Raw genomic sequence first — 24,569 nt, 5'->3', positions numbered from 1 at the left:
ACAACACAATGCTGTCTTTGACACCAGTGACTTTTGAGGCAGAACTAGTTTTTGGCATGAACGCACGCTGTCCTCACAGCGAGGTGATTAAAGTCAAAATTGTGCACATGCGCGGTATGATTTATTATCGGTTTCTTACAGTACCATACACATCCATTCACAATTGTGTGTGGGTGTTCACGGCCCAAATCATAGTCTTGCCCCGAATCATAGTCAAATCTAACATGCAAATGACTTATTGAAGTGTTGTTGGTTTCATTCTGCAGACATCGTTGAGAATGGATCCATCTGATCTGCAGTTCTCTGAGATGAAGACAGATGAGAGGAATCCAGGAGGAGATACGACGGTGAGTTGCTACTTTCAAGAAAACAATATTTCATTCAGCTGTCTTAATAATAATATTAATAATAGTGGCTTCTTGTAGAGCACGCTTAGCCATCACTCAGTGAGGCTCAAGGCGCTTTAACATACAGTATTTTCCTGCAAGGTATGTGGGACTACGTTTTAATTATGAAACCTACTCCTTTTACATAGCAACATGTTATGGTTTACAAGGTGTTGTGGCGCAATATGCTGCCAATCATATCTTTATAATGAAGTTCTGTTAAAGGAAGTGGACACTATTGGTAATAACTCAAAATAATTGTTATCATAAAACCTCACTTGGTAAAGAGTAATGGGGAGAGGTTGATAGTATAAAACATTGTGACAAACAGCTCCCTCTGAAGTGACGTGGTTTTCGAGAAAGAAGTAATTTTCCACTAATTTGATTTTGAGACCTCAGAATTAGAATTTGAGGTCTTGAAATCAAGCGGCTGAAAGCACACAACTTCGTGTGACAAGGGTGTTTTTTTCTTTCATAGTTATCTCGCAACTTCGACGACCAATTGAGCTCAAATTTTCACAGGTTTGTTATTTTATGCATATATGTGTATATACACCAAGTGAGAAGACTGGTCTTTGACAATTACCAATAGTGTCCAGTGTCTTTTATTACATTATGTGGGTTTGAATCCTGGCCTGGTCAGTTGCGACACTTGAAGCCTTTTAAATCAAGGCACTTTATCATAATTGCTTCTGTTGTTTTCTTTGTTTCTCAGGTCAGTGCCAGTGTTGGGAAGAAAACGTTATTCCTGTTCAATTTGGAGGATCCTGATAATCCGATAGAGCTTGCCTTCCAACAGCGATATGGCGCCATCATTGCCTACAAATGGTGCGTAGACTAAGCCCTGACACTTTTTCAAAAAGTCGCAACTGCTCCACTACTATAATTTGTTTATACCCTTACACCTATGTATTAAAGTCACCTGGAAATAGAATTTGTTTTTGTTCAAACATAAGAGTATATGTTTAGTAACAATAAAACAATTTTTTCAGTAATTGTTTGTAACGATTTATATGTTTAAAAAATAAAATAGATAAAGTTGTTTGGGGGTTGACTCCGCCTACCCCTTTTGTGACGTCAATCGAGGCAGACTTTGCCTTGATGCGTAGAGTTTTTTTCTTGCATTTTTTTGGCAATGCCGACCAAGTGTATTGCTTCTGGATGCAGCAAAACAACTAAAGATTGGGTCAGTCTGCATGGCTGGTCAGACTCACAAGAGCAATAGTGCCTAGTGGTCCGCTCCGACGTCTTTTTCAGCGCTGTGCAGCATTTTCTCTTCGAATAACGCCTCTCGATTGACGTCACGAACAGCAACCTCTCGGGTCAGGGCCTACTCTTAAATTTGTAAATAAGATAAGAAGTAATTTTTTAGAACCTTAGTCAACTGTTTATTCACATTCCATTCATCAAAACACATATATTAGTGACAAAATCTTTATTTTGACAAAATACCACTTCCAGGTGACTTTAAGCTTTGTTTACTCGGTACTTTCTCGAGTTATGTGAACAAAATCCATAGGCAAATCACTCGGTGGGATTCTAACCCATGACCCTTTTCTAGAGCAGATATGGTTATGTAAAAATATATAATGTTTATGCCCCCAAATTGAAATTTGAGACTTACTGCCGTAACACTTCTCAGACTGTGTATTCCTATTAGAGCCTATTTTTCCGGCATGGTTACATGTATATTCACTCAGAATTGTCGGCGCTATCTAAAAAATGCAACGTTTTGAAATGAAATTTTTACATGTCAGTTTAATTGTATACTTCTACATTTATGTAGGATTAAAAGAATTCAAACGGTTCCAACAACCAAAGGTATACTTTCCCTTTAATGCGATTCCATGTTTGATTGGTAAGATGTTACGTTTTTGTGCTAATATATTCCTCACAGGTATGGTGACGGATACATCATGCTCGGTTTTTCCAACGGTTATTTCATCGTCATCTCGACCCACCTCAAGGAGATCGGTCAGGAGCTGTTCCAAGCTAGAAATCACAAAGACAACCTGACGTCCATCGCCATATCGCTGTCTCTGAACAAAGCTGCTTCTTGTGGTGATAATTGGTAAGAAATCCGCCGTCGATTTCACAAAACTCTTTCTAAAACTTAAGACTAATCTAAGGACTTAGGACAAGTCCCAACCCTGCACTGTAGCATGCAGACCTTAAGGTTATCCCTAAGTTAGGACGAGTTACTCATCCTAACTCGAGATAAGACGAGTCGTAACTCTTTGTGAAATCGACCACTGTCGCCTGATTGATGTACTAGTTCTTCTTTTGATCTTTATAGATAGTGTAGACCCTAGCCCTGGTAGAGTAGGGGGTTGATACGTTGCCAATAATTTTATTACAAAATTATTATAATGTTTTGTACGTGATTTAAATTATAAATTTTTTTTTAGTTTAAAAGTTACTGAAAACAGGTATTTCAAGTAAATTCATATACCTGCCTAAAGAGAGGATATTGAAAACCTGGGGCTTCTTCCAAACCTTGGCTAAGGCTACGTCTCCGACTCTGGGCTTTGTTTGATTTTAATAATAATAATAACAATTGTGGCGTCTTATATAGCGCACATAGCCGTCACCCAGTGACCTCCTGGCGCTGTAACATACAGTATTTCCTGCCAGATGTTGGACTATGTTTGAATTATGAGACCTATTCTGATAGCACCATGTAATGCTTTACAAGGTGCTGCGGCGCAATTTGCTGCCGATCGGACCAGGAACACTGGGGCGAACCCCTTCCCTTTTCAATAAGTGCACTGGGTTCTTTTACATGCATTACATAACACATGGGACCAATGGCTAAATGTCCCATCCTAAGGACGAAGCAATGGTTAAGTGTCTTGCTTAAGGACACTAGTGTCGGGGCTTGGAAACATCGTACAAAAAGTGCTCTCTCAAAAATTTATCATGGAGTTCTAGCCAGAGGTGAAGCTCAAGCAGAGGTCTGGTAAAAGGCTCTGGGCCCAATTTCATAAAGCATGTAAGCAAAAAACTTGCTAAGCACGGAATAATGTACTTGGAAGAAACAGGTAACCAGCAAAACTTTCATTGAAATTACATTGTTGCCACTGATTCCCAATTCATTATGTGCTTAGCAATTAGCAAACAAATTTGCTTAGCAATATTTTTTTCTGCTCAACAGCTTTATGAAATTGGGCCATGGGCCTAACTTCATTGCACTTCTTACCCTAGAATTCTGCGCCATAAAATATGTGATTTAAAGGTTGCTGTAAGCGCAGAATTCTGCAGTAAGCAGATCATTGGAATTTGGCGCAGGCCCTCCCACTTCTGTTCCCAAAATACAAATTCATGAGCATGGATGACAACGTGTTAGCTAGCTAACACGACCAGTTGGGCTGAAACCACGGGCAAAATTTTGATGCACGGCTTGGTTGAAGCCGTGCTGTCTAATAATTTCAGTGAAATTACTGAACTTCTTTTATTATTTTTTGGTTGTTGAACAGTTTAAAACAGCAGTGAGTAAAATTAGATTTGGTTTTACCAGATTGCCTTCTTTATTTTGAATCAAAATTTCAACGACGCAACCATAAAACAATCACTCGAAGTTGCCTCGAAAACGCTGACCACATTGCGACCACACAAAACACAACGCACAAACCACACATTACACAACTCAAGTGCAAATTACACAACGCAAGCGAGACACGCAGACTTCGTTTTAACGGTCAGTCGTCGTCATCGACCGTCATCAGCAGGCAGCATGAACTCCATGCACGCGTGGTGTGATAGAGGCGAATTCACACGTGTTTTCGTTCAGATTATTTTAGGTACCAATCTCATCTCCAGGATCCTACAAACCATCGCGCTCTGGATTTTTCTACTATGGCGTCAGTATCGGTAACTGAGTGACACGCGGTTCAGTGCACCTTTTACCGCATACATTCTGCAGTTGCTTTGTAGATTGGTTCCGCAGTTTTTCCCAACCTGACGGCGGCAAACATGACAATCTTTTTTTCCTTCTAGAAATTCAAGGGCACATCGTTTGTTCGTTGTAGAGTTTGTTTAAAACATCAAGACTTTTTTGGATTTCAATGTTTGCAATTCTTGGGTGTTAATGCAGTTGACAAACAATGTTTATTTCCGCACGAAAGGTTCAAAAACTGGTTCATATTTCTTTTCAAATCTCAAGTCAGTTTTGCTGTAGACCTCCCAAATTTATTTTTCAATGCAAGTACGTTTTTTTGCCCAGTGGAACTACTTAAATGGCACTGTCTTTCATAACTGTTTGTTCTTTATTCTTCGCAGACTGTTTACAAATTGCCTTTGACCCAGTTTCAACAATTAAACAACCTATAAGACTTAAACGTTATGAAACCTAAACAAATACGAAGGAAAATATTAATTACCATGATCAGTCAGTTTCAATTTAAAAGCAAACAATTATGGTACATGTAAATCACTCTTGACATTTTGATTGGTTGCAATACTTGTGTGAATCATTATTTTACATGAATAATTAATTGATTTGTTTAAAATAAATTCAAAAACTATTATCAGCTTCTTGACCTTAGGCCTATAGTTCTGAAATCGATAAAAAATTATTATTAGTTATTGATAACTCTTAATTTCTTCAATACCTCTTCATTTTTTTTTTTAGTCTTTAAGCAAAAAATTGTATCAAGAGTAACACGTGCCCAAAAATATTTTGTTGACAGCAAACTTGTACTGCATTATTTGTATCGCTTTTAAATCATTTCGGGCTAAATGGGTCCAAGCTCCATGGTCCAAGTAACTGCTTTGTTTGATAGAGTTTAATAATGTGTATTCGTTACAAGTTCAAATGAGACAGACTTGGCGCTGCGCGCTCGTGTTGTGTGCTACGCACACAATGTTTCTATTTTTTGTAGTGAGTTTAGGTTGCACTCCCACTTTTTCAGTTTGCACTCCCACTTTCCAAATTCCTGGCTAAGACACTGATGGAGGATCTTTTTTTTTTCCGTTTCAGTATCAAAATTCACGACCTGTCAGACCTGAAAGAGGTGTACTCCGTCGTGACCTTGGAGGAGGAGTCCAAAGGACTGGGTCAGATCGGCTGGACAGACGACGGTCAACTCATGGCGGTCAGCTCAACGAGAGGGACTCTGTATGTCCACCTTACTAAGCTACCTGTCCTCGGAGACGCCCAGGGTACACGGCTGGCCTTCCTGACCTCTCTGCTGGAGGTCACGGTGGTGAATCAAGTTGAACAGGTATGGATCACATTTTTTTCTTTCTTGGAAATGTACAATTTATCTCACAGGTCCTTGGAAGAATAAATTTCTTCTAATTCTCTAGTCTTTAAGAAACACATGAAATCAGTCTGTGACAATTTCATGAAAATTTCAGTATTTTGATCGCATTATTACTCAAAATAATTGTAGCATAAAAACGTACTCGGTAGATAGCAATGGAGAGCTGTTGACAGTATAAAACATTGTGAGAAATGGCTCCCTCTGAAGTACGTAGTTTTTGAGAAAGATGTTATTTCTCACTCAAATATTAAAAGACTTCAGCTGAAGCCCTTTTGAGGCATTTGAGAGCAAACAATGTAATGCAATCAAGGGTGAGTTTTCTTTCATTATTCTCTTGCAAATTGATGACCAATTGAGCAAACTTTTCACAGACTTGTGATTTTATGCATGTTTGGATACACCGAGTGAGAACACCGTTCTTTGACAGTTACCAAACGTGACCAGTGTCTTTAACAAACACTTACCATTCTTCATGCCTCATTCCTCAAGCACAGTATATTAACACATTATGTTACTTAAACTTTAATACTGTATATAATAATTTGTACGAAACAAGCAATTTCTTTTCCATTAACACCATTTTCTTTATCATAATTGTAACGTATGATTTCTTATTCTTGAACAAACCATAAGGAGGCTCCAGTTTTGCCACTTTGGGACGTGATACTGTACACTTCCTTGCATCAAACTAATTTTATACCGATAACATTATCTCCATGTCTCGCATTGCATTTGCCAAAAAACCTTAGCGCCGAGTCGGTCGCCGGAAGGCAAGTTTTCCTCCCATTTTCCCTTGATTATTATCAACTCCATCGTTCAGCTTTTTCCCCTAATCTCTCATTCTTTACATCTCATCTTGAAATCGATTCATGTAGATTTCCTTCTCATGCTTTTCCTGAGTAGTAAAGTAGCTCTTTGAGTACGGTCGTCAAGTTTTATCTTCTAAAAAAAACTGTTTTCCCCATTGATCTGCTGCTATCACGTGTGCTCTTTCAATCTTGCATGCTTGGCTTCTAAGTGCATATATCGAAGCTCACATGACATGCAGTCCTTCTTGCTGTGGAAACTGCCTCAGTACTGGGGGGCAGAAAGTGCAAATATTTTGGGGGATTGTGCCGTTGATGTTAAAAGCATGGGATTTGGCGACATTTAGAAAGATATTTGGCTGATGACCCTTTGCATGTTGCCGAACTCACTTCCGCAAATGCATGTCTACCATTTCCGCCATTTTGGAAGTACTTTTCTTTCTGTACATTTTGAATTAAAATGGCGGACAGGATTGGTGCATGTAAGAGAGAAGTGCAGAATTAAGCGTGTAACCCTTGGAAAACCTCAAAATCTTTGATGCTCACCTCAAGTTCCCACTAGTTTAATTTAGCATTTGTCCTAATTGAAGCTTGGTTTATACTTTCTGCAAATATGAATGCAAAGCGAATAGTTACATAATAGCTCTGTTTCTGCTGTGAATAATTTGCAAGAGTTGAGCACATCTCAACTGTTGCGACCTATTCATTGCAAATTCGTGACATCAAAATTTGATGGCATTCGCATTCGCAGGAAGTACATTATAACCCAGGCTTAATGCACCAGGCGTTGTAAAATGGGTCATTTTGACCATCGCAGATTTGTCCTTCACAAAAAGAAAAGGGTACAACAACAGTTTTCAAAATTTTCAAAATGGCTGCCTTTTTTTTTACACAACAATCTCCAGTGGCCTTATAGCCAAATATCTTTCTCATGACATACTTTGACTGTGTGCAAAATTCTATGCTTGTATCATCAAAGGCACAATCCCTCCACCTACATGTATCTGCTGTACTATCAAAAGCTCAATGTACATTAACTCTGCGTTGCTGTAATAGCCTTTTACACTTTTCCTGTGGGAGACGAATGCCAGAAACTTTTAGAGCAAATGTTGTGACGTATTGAGTATTTTCATTTTATAGCATTAGCATGTTCATGTAATACAGTGCTTTCAGGCTTTAGGCCTATTGCAATTTCATGGCTCTGCTTACCATTTAATTCTGCGCTTTACAGGGCATAGATTCACACCCTTTACTGGTTACTGTACACACTGATTTAAACCTGGTTCATAATTCCTGCAAATGCGAAGGTGAAGCAATTTTTGGCGTCAAAAGTTTGCAATGAAATGTGCTCACTTCCTGCGAAACAATCACTGTGAAAACAGTTCTGTGCGGCAAAATTCTTATCGGAACGCTTTCGTAGGAAGTATGAACCTAGACTTGTGGACAAGTCAGTAAATCGGCCACACGCGGTAAAGATAGTCGAGTTGTAGCGGTGCTCTCGCGCGAACTGCTGGCTCCCCGATTTCTACTAATGAGGAGTAGAAATCGGGGAGCCAGCAGTTTGCACGAGAGCAGTGATCTCGTGAGAGCACCGCTAAAACTCGACCAAATTTTGTGCGTGGGGCCGATTTAACGACTTGTCCACAAGTCTAGTATGAACCAGGCTTTATATGGTAAGCAGGTTCATGAAATTGGCTGCTGGTTTAAAGACATCTCTATAGACTTGAATTGACTGTCGAATCTTGCCTTGCGCAAGGCATGCATCATATTCTCCACAATACGTCTCTTGATCTTGCTGAGGTGTCATTGTAGCTTTCATACTACCATCTTCATTCTGTAGACAAACTGTGTATTTAATAGATGTTAGTTCGTAGTTTTCTTTTTTTAGGGCAAGAGAATTTCATGAGCTCTTTTTACAGGAAAACAATCCAGGAAAATCCTGGGAACTTGAACCAACCTACAGGCCATGCCATCCTTTGACTTTTCCTGGGTGAAAATTTAAAGCAGCTACTTTGTCCTTTATAAATGTCGGCTATTATGTAAATTCAACCGCCCCTGGAGATTATTATTATTATTATTATTGGTTTATTAAAAAACTTTCAAACTTGGCAGCCAGAAGCTGAATTGCGTTTTAAATTACAGAGCATAAGATAATATATATTATATACTATTTTTAAAATTACAGAAAGACATTAAGATATTCAAACACTAAAATACAAAATACTTTCCACTAGGCAGGCATAACACACCTCTTGCTAAAAACTCTGTTAAGTACTACTATTTGTTTATATATTTTTATTTTTATTTAAATTTAAAAAGATCATTAATAGAAGCACGACTTTGTTCTGCGCTTCACTGCAATTTACGCCCTTATAGCAGTGCGCCGACCAAAATTCAGTTTCACGGCATGCTGTGCTTACAATGAAGGTGTGAAGTTTGTTGTCCAAAGATGACCAACATTTTCTTGAGACCTAGGGAATTTTTTTCTCTACTTTGTTTTGATGAGCTTCGTGCCTGGATCCACCATGTATTCAATTGACCCTAGAATTTGTGTATGGAAGGAATCCCTTTTAAGATTGTTCCATTTTAAACACAGGAGCCTTCCTTACAAGTCAACATAGAAGTGGAGCCCACATTCGTTGCACTTGGACCGTACCACTTGGCCGTAGGGATGAACAACAGGGCCTGGTTCTACATGCTCGGAGAAAAAGGTAGTTTTTTTTGTTGTGCTCGGTAGTTATAGAAAAAAAATATATAAAAATAACACTGTATGGCATGCATGCTATGGATCAATCCTAATATTTTTTTTCCTTCCAAATAATCAGAAAAGTTTTATTCAATTGCTTGAAAAGACAGTGGATACTATTAGTAATTGTCAAAGACCAGTCTTCTCACTTGGTGCATCTCAACATATACATAAAATAACAAACCTGTGAAAATTTGAGCTGAATCGGTCGTTGAAGTTGCGAGAAAAATAATGAAAGAAAAAACACCCTTGTCACACGAAGATGTGTGCATTTGGATGGTTGATTTTGAGACCTCAAATTCTAAATCTGAGGTCTTGAAATCGAATTTGTGGAAAATTACTTCTTTCTCGAAAACTACGTTACTTCAGAGGGAGCTGTTTCTCACAATGTTTTATACTATCAACCTCTCCCCCTTCCCCTATACAAAGTAATTTTTATGCTAATTAAGTTTTTATGCTAATTATTTTGAGTAATTACCAATAGAGTCCACTGCCTTTAAAGCCTGCACCATGTGTATACAAATCAAAGAATCTGTCTCTGAGCTTTCTCCAAACCATGGAAGGAGAACTAGGGGAACAAAAAAGCTTAGTCATTATGGAGATGTAGTTAACTTAACTTAACTTAACTTAACTTAAATGCATTTATAAAGCGCTTTAACACTGTTTCAAAGCGCTGTACAGTCAAGAAAAACATTAAAATGCAGGATTAAAAAACATGAGCAAAAATAGCGATATGGTTTTAAAAAAAAATACACAGCAGTTAAAAAAGTAGCAATAGTTGCCAGGGACATCGGGGTGCTTCCAACTGATCTTCCTAACTTTATGAGGTATCGACCTTTATCACGCTGTCACCATCTTGGTCGTGTTCCCTGTTTCCAATAACAGTAATGAATGCTAACATTCATTGTGTAAACATGGCACCAGACTAATATTTCGGCCAGCCTCAGTTTGGTTACAATGAGTTGGAATGGAGTAAAATCAAGATGGCCACACCATGATAAAGGTAGACAGGAATGCGCAAATATCGACATGATTCTGACCTCTCTAGTCGCGACGACTAGAGAGAGAATGAAAAGAAGGTTTAAAGGCACTGGACACTATTGGTAATTGTCAAAGAACAGTCTTCTCACTTGGTGTATCTCAACATATGCATAAAATAACAAACCTGTGACAATTTGGACTCAATTGGTCATCGAAGTAGCGAGATAACAATGAAAGAAAAAACACACCTGTCACACAAATTGAATATTTTGAGTAATCACCAGTAGTGTCCACTGCCTTTAATGTTACCAAGATGGGTTAGCACCATTTTGGAAATCAAATAAAATCAGAGTCCTTGCTGTTGTAGGTCATGAATTCACTGAAGTTGAATCTGGAGACAACGAGTGTAAGTTCTGCAAAATAATAAGTTGTTCAAAACATTTTGTTGAATTTTCTTCGTTACATATTGGAAATGTTTAATTTGTTTTTTATTTGTTGTCACTAATAAGAGCCCAATTTTATAGAGCTGCTGAAGCAAAAAACATTGCTTTCACAATTTCTTTAACAATATACCAGTCACAGATGCTATACGTAACATGGTATTTTAGCTGGTAACCTTTTTCTGGTAAGCATAATGTTGTGCTTAGGTAATTTTTGTGCTTAAGCAGCTTTATGAAATTGGGCCCTGTTGTTCAAATCATGCCTTATTTAAATCATGCCTTATGAAATATGATGTTGAAATAATTTTGTTTCAATCTTAAACTTGTTGGTAACCTTTTTCTGGTAAGCATAATGTTGTGCTTAAGCAGCTTTATGAAATTGGGCCCTGTTGTTCAAATCATGCCTCATTTAAATCATGCCTTATGAAATACGATGTTGAAATAATTTTGTTTCAATCTTAAACTTGATTGTTTGTTATCTAATGTGTTCTTTAATTGTTTCTTTGCACAAGGTTATTTGCAACATAATTTCCCGTTAGATTGCTATTCTATTTAGTTCAAATAAACAATGAGATAACTATTTGACCCATCTCATTAAATTAATAATTTTCAAGGTTTTTTAGAATTTTAGGTCGCTTGCTTCACATCGGTCTATCAAAAAAATTTTCAGCCAAGGTTTTGCTACTAAACATTGAGTTATATATTTAGTTCTTGTTTATTCATTCAAACAAAAGAGCTGTCGATCAGTGTTCAACTGCAAAGCAAGAGTGAGAAATAAAGACAATAAATATATTTTGCCTTGGATCGAGCGAGTTGGTCTATGATAAGCGTTTGTAACCTTTTGCTATGAAATGCATAAGTTAGAAGATGTTTTAAAAGTAGAATATTATGATCCACAGAACTATGCCTCGAAATTGCATGGTTTTCCTTAATATGTCATGAACTAACACGGCACTCCAATTTGTGGAGTGAAGTTTTCTCGACTCTACAAAATGACCGACCGTGTTAATTCGTAAAGTAAAAGGAAAACCACGCTTTTACAAGGCATCATAATTATATTCAGTTACTTTTAAAACATCTTTCTAACCATGCATTTTATACCAAACAGTTTCAAATGCTTTTTATAGATCAACTCGCTCGATCCAACGCAACGTATCCCTTTGAATTTAATGTTTCCTAGAATGGAATGGAAACCCTTTTCAGTCATGGAAAAACAATTCCACCGTAATGTAGGTTGAATTCGGTGAACCCCAGGTGCATTCCATCACATGTACCCACTTAATGTCACTTAACTATTCAGCTGGCATCTGTATTCAATTTAAATAAGAAACGCTACAATCGTTGCGTTGCAATTAAAGGGAAAGTAGAAATGGAAATCACTCTTAAAATGATTGGCAATGGTAAGAAGCCTATGGCAGCGATTTTTTCCCCACTGAACTCGGGGGGGGGGGGGGGGGGGGGTACTGAGTACAGTGCTAACACACATCAGTGTATATGGGTGAAACCAAAATTAATATTCTTTTTCCACGGTGCAAATTTAACAATTATTAAATATAAATGTATACAATAGTAAAAGGTGGTCCCGTTTTTTCAGATATCAGCCACAAATGTGAAGCGAATATGTCCGCGTAGGAAAAATGATCCCCAATAGGAATTCACAATCAAAGAAGTGTCATGCTCAGATTCATATTTTGTGGCATCAAAATTGATATCTTTTTACATAACCACAATATTTGGAGTGAAATGTTTCTCAAAATGCTTGATATTATTATCAAATGCTGCTCTAGGCTTCTAACCAATAGCTTCTATTACCATTAACTTTTAAGGAACGATGCCTTGGATCGGTCGAGTTGGTCTTTGAAAAGGGTTTGTAACTGTTTGTTATAACATGCATATGGGTAGACAGATATTGTAAAAGTTGAATACAATGATCCACACAAACATGCCTCGAAATTGCATGGTTTTCCTTTTGCCTTGTCGACTAACACGGTCGGCCATTTATGGAGTCAAATCCATAAATGGCTGACCGAGTTAGTTCGCACAGTCAAAAGAAAACAACGCAATTTAACCATCTTTCCAACCATATGCATTTCATAACAAACGGTTACAAATGCATTTTATAGACCAACTCGTCCGATCCAAGGCAATGTGTTCTTTTAAAGGGTCTATGTACTTTTTTCTAACACAAAACACAATGTCAAGAGATTTACATTAAACTTTCACAGTTTGAAGATAATGATAGTAGAAAGCTTCCCTTTAAATATTACTTACTGAGGTGCTGTAGTCTTTGAGAAATGAGTAAAATAATGTCACAAAAATAATTTTTGTCTCAGTTTTAGCATGTAAAACGTGTTAACCAGTTATGGTATGTTATGATATAATAACATAACTGGTAAAACAATTTTCATCTCACTGAGACGGAAATTATTTTGTGACTTGTTTCACTCATTTCTCAAAAACTACAGCACCCAAGCAAGTAATATTTTAAGTGAAGCTTTCTACTTCATTATCTTCAAACCTGTAGGTTTATTGTAAATCTGTACACATTTTGAAAAAGTACCCGCCTCTTTAAAAGTGATTACCAAATGTATACCTTCCCTTTAAATTCGTTCTCTGCATTTGTTCATCTAGAAACAAATCCTCATGGATCAAAAGGACACCTGTCATAATAAATCAATCAATTTATTAACTAATGAATTAATTAATCAATCGATCAATCAGTGATATTTTTCATGACATCTTTATTCCATCAGGGTTAGAGAAGCTGAAGGACAGGGAGTACTTGGGTACAATCATCAACATGTGCGTCAACGCTGACTATGCCGCCGTCTACTTTGAGAACAAGGTTCAGTTACATCTGGTGAGTTTAAGATGAAGTTACAATGATATATAGAGAAATATCTAATCAGTGCATCCTGACATCGATGATGTCAAGAGACATTTAAGTTCACTTATTCAGGGCCCGCCCGATTTCATAGGGCTGCTTTTAAAGTAATGAATGAACAGGCATGTTACTCGGGTGGGATTCGAACCCACGACCCTTGCAATTAAAATGAAATAGAGGCTGTCTATTCTGAGTCCATTGGTTTTTCGAGAGATGTACCCACAGCACAGAAAAACTTTTTCATTTACAAAAATTGTTTGATCAGTTAATTTTACGTTGGTGGATACTTGTTTGTGGTCTATAAAGGTTGTTTATTCTGCAAACATTGATTTCGAGAGATGTACACATGTCACAAGAAGTCTGTCGTTGTCGAACTGTTTTCATGAAGCTCTCCAAAATTGTTTAAACAGTGAGAATCTTACATTAAAGTAGAAACTGTTTTCTTGTCGCCGTCGGCAAAACACACCCCTCTTTGACTACATCGTGTGTTTTTTCTCTTTCCTACAGATTGAAACTGAAGGTTCAGGCGATAACGAGGAGAGAGAAACCAGACTTTTTCCTGAGGATGGCCAAGGTGGAATCACATGCCACGCCCTTACATCGGATTTCCTCATCTATGGAACCAGTGTAAGGATACCTTTCATACATTGGTTTAAGTATAAACCTACATTCAATGTTGGCACCAAAAACTTCGGTATTGTAACTGTTTTGCTATTTTTCTATCCCTTAAAGGTATTATAAAGGGCTGGAAAGGGGGAAAAAAAACCATTGTTTATTTTTATTCTGAAACCTTACTGATTATGGAGTCATATCAAAACATTTTTTTTTCTGTGAAATACTTCCTTCTGAAGTTTTGAGAAAACAATGTAGAAACCTAAGAAAAACCGCAACAGCTGATTCATGTCTTTATAACCATAAATAAGGACAATTGTTATTTTTCTAGCAGGCTGAAAATTCTGCCTTGTTTTTCACTATTTCTCCTGACTCACACAACAGACTAAGCCCTTAGTTTCACAGGTTTGTTATTACACAAAACATGAACATTGCTGCAACTATTTTGTAAGCTCTACCAATCATGCATAATACCTTTCAGAATGTGTTCGAGAGGCTTTCCAGGATGACAAATTTGAGATAAACATATCTGAAGTCATTCTTGTTTTCTATATCTGGTGAAAACAAAATAAAAAGTAGCACAAATTATTATTTTCTCTATGCACTACAGAATGGAGAGTTAATCTTTTTCTACGTTGAGGATTGGCAATTTGTCAATGAGTTTAGACACCTGGTGGGCATCAGGAAAGTGTACCCAGACCCCAGTGGCACCAGACTAGTGTTCATTGATGACAAGAGCGATGGCTTTGTCTACAACCCGGTAAGAACTTTATTTTCACTAACAAAACAAATCCATCTCTTCATTAGAGATTGACTTTTTGTACATCCATATTTTTTGCTGTTTAGAACTTTTTATCCTTTTTTAAGAGTTGTTAATGCGCCGGAACACACACATAGTGTGTTGCATTTAGTGAGCAATATAATAATAGAAAAAACAGTTTAACTACCATTTTATAGTGTCAAAAATGAAGCTCTTTAAAATAGTGGACTGTGCACTGTCATGAAGTTGAGCAAAAAACACAAAATTTCAAGGGATATGTGTGTGAATCAAGATTAAAATATAATTAAAAAAAAAATGTGCCAACCATAATCATTTCAAAATAAATGTGCCCCTGTTAACTTACAAAATATTGACATAATTATGTCTTTCTCTAAGCAGAGTCCATTTCTCATGCTTACTTAGGGATTTTGTGCCCAAAATTCAGCCCAAAATTTCTGCGCTAGCTGTAGAGATAAAGACTGCTTAGTACTAAGTAGCCTGAAGTTCATTCATTCTTAGCTAACCTTTGACATTACTTCCTTGTGTCATAGGTCAATGATCAGATCCTGGAGATTCCTGACTTTTCACCGACCGTGAAGGGAGTCCTGTGGGAGAACTGGCCCTATGACAAGGGTGTCTTTGTAGCCTATGATGACGATAAACTCTATACTTACATGTACTCTAGGGAAACTGTTAGAGGTAAGGTTATCATGTCTCTGTTCATAATTTTTGTTGTTGAAACTTTAAGAATAATTTCCAATTTAAGAATGTTGTTGTATATTTGGTTTGTGGTAACACCATGTGTGTATCTTCTTGTCAGGTAAAGTTTGTTCTCAAAGAGAACTGTCTTGCTTTGTTCTACTGCCGCGGAGTAGATAATCAGGGGTTCGGGAGACTTCTCAGTTCTGAAAAGAACTGTCCTGCTTTTTAACTATTACTAGGGCAGATGGTATAGAAAATAGACTGGACTACTACTTTAGCTTATAGGATCGTAATTAACTGTACTGCCGCGGAGTCAGTTCTGAATTGGTCTCAACGTTTCGACTAGCTTGCTCTAGTCATTGTCAGGAGGATATTGTTGTTTGGCAGAAGCCAAGCGGCTGTGCCATGGCAAAACAGTTTCACTAAAAAATGACATTTTGACAAAGGCAAGTACAAAGATAAGCTGTTTTTGCCATAAAAACCAGGACGAAAGTGTAAAAAGAGACAGAGATAGGACATGATACTCCAAACCATACATGGTATGCCTTTAAAACTTTTGGAATTATATAAAAAGAGCGCCCTAAATTCACCAAAAAATTATCTTATAGAAAATATAAGGACAATATTTTTGAGCTGGGCTGTTTTGCAATCTATTCATAGAGCTGCTTAAGCACACAAAAGTAGTTCAGCCCCAACAAATTATGCTTACAAGAATAAGGTTACCAGCCAAAATACCATGTCACACTTGCAACAAGTGAGCGCATCCTTGGCCCATTTTCTTAAAGCTGTTTAGCCACAAATACTGCTCAGCATCTTTCTTTGGGGTACCAGTCACTACAATGTAAACTGTATGGAATGTCAGCTGGCTACATGTTTCTGCCAAGCATGATTTTTTTGTGGTTAGCATGTTTTTTGGCCCAATTTCATAGAGCTGCTTAAGCACAAAATTTTGCTTAAGCAAAAAAAATCCTTGCTTAGTAAAATCAGATTACCAGCCAAGACTCCACTCAATTGCTATGCTAAGTAAACAACAGCTAAATACCAGTCACAAGCAATGTGTATGGCATGAAATTTTTGCCAGTAACATGTGAAAAATAAGCGAGCTATTTTCATGCTTACGCAAATTTTATTTTTTGCTTAAGCAGCTCTATGAAATTGGCCCTGGTGATGTTAATGATGATGGTATTGCTTGTGTGATTTGGGGATAAAAATCTCAACAATGTTTATTTTCACCCTAAGGTCCTTCGGTAACTTTAGCAGCTACCACCAAGCTACCGTTTGCCCAGAAGCCTCTGATGTTGTACAATGGTGAGATGACGTGTCAGACTCAGAGTGGTAAAACTGCAATGGTCCAGCTCAACTCTCATAACTTCATTGAGAGGCCTCATGACCTTCAACCTGAACAGGTCAGTGATTGTAATGAAGAGTAAATCATCTATCTGTAAAAACATGCTCTTAGATGGTGAACAGTTTTATAAAATCACTAATAAAACAAATATACATTTTCATGAAAGTTTGTCAACGAGATGGTGCAAGTTTTACAGTTATGATGCCAGCTTCAACCTTTTCCTCTTCAATTGGGTTATCCTAACACTAGTAAACTTGCGGGTAAAACCATGTAAAACATCTCTTCTGAGGGAGTGTTGGCATGTTGGCTCTGCAAAGAGCCGGTGTGGTCTCGACGTTTCGAACAGTATACTCTGCTTATCTTCAGAGTAAATTCTTATTATTTACACCCTGCAAAGCATCAAACATCATTTACCCTCAATGTTTGTGGTGCTATATCTGATACCTTGTGTGGCATAATCACTTTACTACTGCAGTCTTCGGTCCAACAGTATCAAACAAAATCATGCCATTGGATTTTGAAGTCTTGTGTTTAGTTAAGATTATTTGTGTTCATTCATACTGTATATTCAATGTTGCCACTTGCATATAACGTGATTACAAGTGTGAATGAATACAACTTAAAGCACAAAGCCAAAAATGGTAATAGTCAAAGACCAGTCTCCACACTTAATGTCACCCAACATATACAAACCTTTGAAACTAAAAGCTCCATGGTCACTGCCTTCAAACTTGTGGTTTTTTTTTACGGTCATGCAAGATCAAAACTACACGGCTTACTCATTAAATAAAACTAATGCATTTCATGCAAAAATATTTCAAGGGAAGTGTTCCACATGACCATAGTTTAGCATGTAGGTTACATGTGAAAATTCATATTTTCAATCTTACCATTGCTGTGCACACCCTGTAATTTCTAGAACGTATCGAATATGACGTTAACACTCAAATACCTGTCCCACAACATGGTGTGCGTGCCTGTGCCATAGAAATCAAACCAGGAACGCTGCTTGCGCTACGTGCTTAATTTATGTACATGTTTAGATGCACATTGGGCCACTTTCATAGCAACAAAGGGGTTATTCAATACAGGGCTTTTGAGCACCAAAGTCTTTAACATTTCAATCCACAGTTGAAGGATGCCATCATGAAGTGTATTAATCTAAAGAGATTCAAGGAAGCTTGGATGTTGTGTCAATTGGCCAATAATAGAGAGTCTTGGATGGACTTGGCTAAGGCTGCTGCCACACACATGGAACTGGAATTTGGTACGTAAAACATCTTGTGTCATCTTCTCCTACCCAAACCATGCTCCCATTTCTCAACTGATCCAACAGCTGCACTGGCTCCCTGTAGACAAAAAAAATTATAAAACATGTAATAATAATAATACAACGTATTTATAAAGCGCTCTAATAACAGGGGAAAGTACCACAGCGCTATACACACAATTTTAACAAAAAGCATAGAATAAACAAAAAGCAAGCAAATCAGTTGAACAAGTGGGTTTTGAGAGATTTCTTGAAGACTGCTAGTGAGCTAGAGTGGCGGATGCTCTAAGGTAAATTATTCCAGAGTTTGGGGGCAGCAGCGTGGAAGTTTTTTTCCCCAGTAGTGGTGCGTGTTCTCCGGGTGTACATGTTCATCGTTGTAGCCCCTTCACTCTGTAACATTTTGCCACCGACCAGCAAAGAGTCGTCTACCATCGAGCTGTTTAAGTCGCGCCTTAAGACTCATCTTTTTAAGCAGTATTTTTTAACATTGTAAAATTTGAAATGTCATTTAATTGTTCATACTTGTTACATTGTAAAACGAAAATCTTGTTGGTATTGTTCTTTTTTTTGATCAGTATTTATGACATTGACATTGTTTTTAACTTTTGTAAATCTCATCTTTTTAAACTGGTTGTATAACACTTTAACTTTTTGCCAGCTTTCTGTATCTAGATTCCTTAAAATTATTTTTCTGTGCATTACTTTTATTGTTGTTCTTTTCCAGTGCCTTGAGGCGGATTCTTTCTGCTATTGTTTTTGCGTTTTATAAATTTCTCTTTATTACTATTATTATTATTATTATTATAATGCATAGAAGCAACAATGTTCTCAAGGTTACTTTTACATTTCGCAAACCACAAGAAAATTTGGAGACAGAGCATTTTCAATTGCAGGCCCTAGCATTCGGAATTCCTTCCACACTACATTGAGAATTCTAGCTCTGTGGTCAACTTCAAAGGGTCATTAAAGACACACTTGTTTGATCTGTAAATACAGATCAAACAAGTGAACTTGACTGTCGCTGCCTGGCTTTGCAGGCGCAAGCTCGTCAAAGCTTTAGCTAGACTCTCTACTCTTGTCTGAGTGCTGCTGACTGGCCGAGTAATTTTCCACTTTGGTTGGCAAACATTATTTTCCATTGTTTCCAAATGTAGAAATTAACCAGCTTTATTGTCTCTTCTTTCAGCTGTTCGTGTTTACCGTAACGTTGGTGAGGCCGGCATGGTCATGCCACTACAGCAAATTATGGTAAATAGTTCTAGACTTTGGGTTAAATGAGTGAGTTTTTTAAAAGGTTTACTTGAATCAAATAGGTTAATGAAAGATTTGGGATGGTTGGGGTTATTTTATAGCTTTTTCATAATTTGGATAATTTCTTTGTTTGAACAGGGAATTGATGACCGTAATCTTCTGGCAGGTCATCTAGCAATGTTCCAGGGAGATTGTAATCTGGCTCAAGACCTCTTCTTAGCCTCCAGTAGACCAATCACTGCACTCGAGGTAAGCTTAAAGACACTGGAGACCTTTGGTAGTTGTCAGAGACCAGTCTTCTCACTTGGTGTATCTCAACATATGCATAAAATAACAAACCTGTGAAAATTTGAGTTCAATCGGTCGTCGAAGTTGTGAGATAATAATGAAAGAAAAAACACCCTTGTCACACGAAGTTGTCTGCTTTCAGATGCTTGATTTCGAGACCTCCAGTTCTAAATCTGAGGTCTCGAAATCAAATTCTTGGAAAATTACTTCTTTCTCGAAAACACTCCATTTCAGAAGGAGCCGTTTCTTACAATGTTTTTATACTTTCAACCTCTACCCATTACTCATTACCAAGTAAGGTTTTATGCTAATAATTATTTTGAGTAATTATCAATAGTGTCCACTGCCTTGAAGGCCTTGTCACGCAGGGCATTTTTACATGTAATGTGGACGCAACCAACTGCACTGTCTGCAAGAGGAAAAACTGAGGTAGCACAACAGACATTTTTCTATTAATGTCTACGACTAATTTGAATCCTCACCATTGTATAGAAATGTCTTCACAGTACCACTCCTACATATAATAATAATAATATTAATAATATTTAGTAATATCATCATACCTTTGATCTTGCTATTCTTATTAATTGACCATTGTTAGTTTCATCATGATGCAACTTGCTCTCTAATCCTACCCTTTCATGTCTCCCTGCATTGTTGTCGAACAATACATTTACCACTTTTATGGTCCAGTAACCCATCCTTTCATTCTAAACATCCTTTGTCCTCGCCACTTCACTCCTATTGGTTCATAGCCACCAATATTGTCTCTGTAATAGAAACTTTGATTGGCTGTTATTTTCCCGCTTCTTTCTGGATCCTTTCCTTAATCCCTTTCCCCCTCTCTTTTTCTATAAATGGATATGTATTTGTTTGTACTTGTTTTATGCCTCTGAAGAAGGTCCGGATTGGATCGAAAGCTAAGGCCATCTACCCTATTCATTATTTAATAATATTTATTTTTTATATAGCGCTTTATAGCAATAAGGTAACTAGAAGAGGGGACTATTTCCCCCGACCTTTGGCCTCGGGAAATAGGTCCCTCTTCTGGTCACTCAAAGTCCCTCGGGGGAATAGACGTACACTAGTTACCTCATTGCCAGTCAACATGTGTATATTAGTGCCTTTATTTATCTGCTTATTGCATAGTTTCTTGTACAGTTCTTTGGTACCCAGTGTAAGAGCGCTCTATAAATACCATTCACCTTTAACCCTTCACCTTTAACCCTTGTACTTGACCCTTTAGAGACCACTCGTTGTGTATAATTATCACAAAACAACCAGACATTGCTAATATCATTCAATACCCATTATTATAAATAAATAAATAAATAAATAAAGAATATTTATAAGGCGCAAAAATCCACCAAAATGAGGTGCTCAAGGCGCACAAGAGGGGAAACCGCACACAGCAAGGAAAATAAGACAAATAGACCAATTACACATAGGCGACATTAAACAATGTGGTTTTTAACTTAGTCTTGAAAGTATTGATGTTAAAAATATTGCGGATTTGAAGAGGTAAATCATTCCAGAGTGTTGGTCCTGCATCGAAAAATGACCTATTATGATGGTTATTTTTACCAATCATGTAAAATACCGTGATCTATAGTTAATTCATTCTCGTTGTTCCTGGTATTCAGATGAGGAGAGACTTGCTTCACTGGGACCAAGCCCTCAAGTTGGCCAAGACTCTATCCCCAGGCCAGATCCCTTACATCTCCAAGGAATACGCTCAGCAGTTGGAGTTTACGTAAGTGCCCCTCAACCTCAAAGATTATCACATCATGGCGGCCTTGTGCATGATTGAGCGCCCTCTTGTTGTCAAGCCTTGTCTTGTTTTAGATTCAGTATCCGCACATGATTTAGCCAGTCTTTTCTGTCACTCTGTTTGCCAACTTGTGGTGCAACGATCTGGGATGATTTCCCAACTTTTGTGGAGTGTTGTGACTGAGCTATCTGGCACACCAAAAACCCCATGTATTTTTGACTAACATAAAAACTGATGGTGTTCCCAAACTTTACCCTAATCATCTTCCTTGTTCTTCTTTCATGCAGCGGTGATTATGGGAGTGCTCTGTCCCACTTTGAGAAGGGAGTGACAAGAGATAAAGAGGTAGGGTAGATATGACTTGTAGAATTTGCTAAAGTTTTCAGGGCTTGTAGCTTTAAACTTCTACTGGACCAGAGAATTTGTTGCAAGACTGGAATCAAAACGAGAAGAACAATATCTACACAGTTTCCCATTTCAGTTGATTTTGGTACTTAAAGAATTTTGTTTCCATAATATGTCTTATAGGTAACATTTCAATACCCAACAGAATTGAAAGATAGTTGTTGTTATCAAATTAAAATACAAATGCAGTGAGATGTTAATATTCAAAAACAGAAAACCGCCAAACTTGAACAGTCGCCAAACTTGAACAGTCGTAAGTGGCCCAATGCTAAAGTCACTGGACTCGGATCTGCTTTCCAGTGTTAGTTTTTTAGTGAAATTTGTCCTCAATAAAAACCAACAAAATGATCTCTTTCAAGACTTTGTTCCCTAGGTTGCTTACAAAATCAATGGTATGATATCTAGAATTGTAGTTTTAAAAGATTTTGGCTTTTGATTTTCTTTGTTTAGCAACGAGAGCACGATGAGTCGTGTGCTGCCGGGGTTGCCCGTATGTCCCTACGCATGGGAGACATCAGACGCGGTGTCAGCATGGCCAGTAAGATGCCGAGTCGTACATTGAAGCGTGATTGCGCCGCCATCTTGGAAAACATGAAGCAATACTCAGAGTCAGCCCAGCTGTATGAGAAAGGTCAATACTACGATAAGGCTGCGTCGGTCTACATTCGCAGCAAGAACTGGTAGGTGGTGTAAAATATAAGAAGCAACTATCAATAAATAAATAAATAAATAAATAAATAAACAAAACGTTAACTTGTAGGTACAGCTTTGATTAAAGGCACTGGACGCTATTGGTAATTACTCAAAATAATTGATAGCATAAAAATTCACCTGGAACGAACAAGTGAGAGCTGTTGGTAGTATAAAACTAGTTCTAGTCAGTTTGTCTTTGTTTCCCGGTGGGTAGAGGCATCGGTGAGATTGTATGTACACAAACAATGGGAGCTGTTGCCCCCTCCACAAACAAAATTTATAAATTAATAATCAATACAAAATAATTTTTTTCATTTAGGATTTGAGGCATTGCATGGTGAGGTATCAATATATATTTGGTTTGCGGTAACGCCATGTGTATCTACTTGCCAGGTAGAGTTTGTTTTTAGAGAACTGTCTTTCTTTATTCTACCGCGGAGTAGGTTTATCGGATGTTCTTCATGCTGTTATCAAATCTGTAAGCATATCACATTCATGGTTAGTAGAATTGTGTGTATTAATAGTGTGTTGGTGACAGATTATAGCAGTTGAATCTATTCATCCATGGAAGAAGGAAAGTCCATGATTCATCTAACCGTCCTACTGATAGGTCAGTTGTTTCATCATAGCCTCTTTAAGCGGATAGACAGCAGGGTCCAATTTCATAGAGCTGCTTAAGCAAAAAATTTGCTTAAGCACGAATATAGCTCGCTTATTTTTCACATGTAACTGGCAAAAAATTCATGCCATACACATTGCTTGTGACTAAGATTTTGATTTTGTTTACTTAGCATAACAATCGAGTGGAGTCTTGGTTGGTAATCTGATTTTACTAAGCCAGGATTGTTTTGCTTAAGCAAAATGTTGTGCTTAAGCAGTTATATGAAATGGGGCCTAGAACTTAACTTTCACAAAGCCTTCAAAAAGCATTGTCGTCTATACAGAATCACATTTTCGTGATTTGTGCAAGTCATAAGCTAAGATGGTTAGTTTTAATATTATTTCTATTTTTGCCTTACAGGGCCAAAGTGGGTGAGTTGTTGCCTAACGTCACATCGCCCAAGATCCACATTCAGTATGCTAAAGCTAAGGAAGCAGATGGTCGTCACAAAGACGCCGCTTTGGCTTACGAGAATGCCAAAGACTGGGACAATGTTATCAGGTAAAAGGCCCCCTCCACCTCCTCCAGAATATGCCCAAGAAATTGTCATTATTTTGAATGGCCCCTTAATACTATCCCCAAGAACATTATGTGGTAGTTGAAACATGAATGTAATGAATAGTCGGGTCGGAGATTGCCTGGAATTGGTTGCCTGTAAGTTGCCTCGTGTGACATGGCCCTTCTGGTCTGAAAATGCTCTTCTAAATTCCTTTTTTATGTCTTAAATTTGATCAAACTCCTAGTACAACACTTGGAGCAAGACGAAGGAGTTATTGTTTAAATTGACCTTGGAGTTTTGTTTTCAGCTTCTTTAGAATTATATGAGATTTGAGGCATTGCATGGTAATGAATGAAGGTAAATTTGGTTTTCGGTTAACACAATGTGTAAATCTACTTGCTGGTTAGATTATGTTCTTTTGAGAACTTGTTTTGCTTTATATTCTACTACCCAATTTCGATTTTTCGGGAGACTTCTCAGTTCTGGAAAGAAATGTCCTTCTTTAGAACTAGTTATTGCAGATACACATCTTACTTGGTTATTCAACCCTGACCCTCCTTTTGCAAGGATTAGAAATAAACCTTTGAGATTTCTTTGTGTTTTTCAGAATCCAGTTGGACTTTCTGCGCAATCCAGAGGAGGCAGTGCGTATTGTCAGAGACACTGGATCTGTTGAAGGAGCCAAGATGGTGGCTAGGTAAGAAGCTCATTAATTGCAACAAATAGTTTAAATTGTCTGATGTTTCGACCCTAGCAGAGTCTTTCTCGAAGGCTAAATGACAACACAACAAACATGAAC

At 37.6% G+C, this 24,569-nt stretch overlaps 1 protein-coding gene across 4 annotated transcripts in view; it reads left to right on the top strand.

The window, feature by feature from the left end:
- Window positions 1–24,569, top strand: part of LOC139936028 (WD repeat-containing protein 19-like) — a 37,334-nt gene that overhangs the window by 4,469 nt on the left and 8,296 nt on the right. For 2 of the 4 annotated variants that reach the window (XM_071930735.1, XM_071930734.1), the window contains exons 5-23: window positions 267–347; window positions 1,102–1,214; window positions 2,284–2,457; window positions 5,365–5,608; window positions 9,053–9,167; window positions 10,551–10,589; window positions 13,377–13,483; window positions 14,015–14,134; window positions 14,730–14,879; window positions 15,431–15,578; window positions 16,821–16,987; window positions 18,061–18,196; window positions 19,389–19,450; window positions 19,592–19,702; window positions 21,385–21,494; window positions 21,800–21,857; window positions 22,368–22,597; window positions 23,632–23,772; window positions 24,378–24,467. In XM_071930735.1, coding sequence (XP_071786836.1) covers window positions 267–347; window positions 1,102–1,214; window positions 2,284–2,457; window positions 5,365–5,608; window positions 9,053–9,167; window positions 10,551–10,589; window positions 13,377–13,483; window positions 14,015–14,134; window positions 14,730–14,879; window positions 15,431–15,578; window positions 16,821–16,987; window positions 18,061–18,196; window positions 19,389–19,450; window positions 19,592–19,702; window positions 21,385–21,494; window positions 21,800–21,857; window positions 22,368–22,597; window positions 23,632–23,772; window positions 24,378–24,467 — 2,396 coding nt within the window. The remainder of the gene's footprint in view (window positions 1–266; window positions 348–1,101; window positions 1,215–2,283; window positions 2,458–5,364; window positions 5,609–9,052; window positions 9,168–10,550; window positions 10,590–13,376; window positions 13,484–14,014; window positions 14,135–14,729; window positions 14,880–15,430; window positions 15,579–16,820; window positions 16,988–18,060; window positions 18,197–19,388; window positions 19,451–19,591; window positions 19,703–21,384; window positions 21,495–21,799; window positions 21,858–22,367; window positions 22,598–23,631; window positions 23,773–24,377; window positions 24,468–24,569) is intronic. The other 2 variants (XM_071930737.1, XM_071930736.1) reach the window with 1 other exon arrangement.

This window comes from Asterias amurensis, chromosome 4, assembly GCF_032118995.1.
Source record: "Asterias amurensis chromosome 4, ASM3211899v1".
Classification (NCBI taxonomy): Eukaryota; Metazoa; Echinodermata; class Asteroidea; order Forcipulatida; family Asteriidae; genus Asterias; species Asterias amurensis.
Note: the sequence above shows the minus strand (reverse complement) of the source record. Positions and strands in the feature narration are given on the sequence as shown.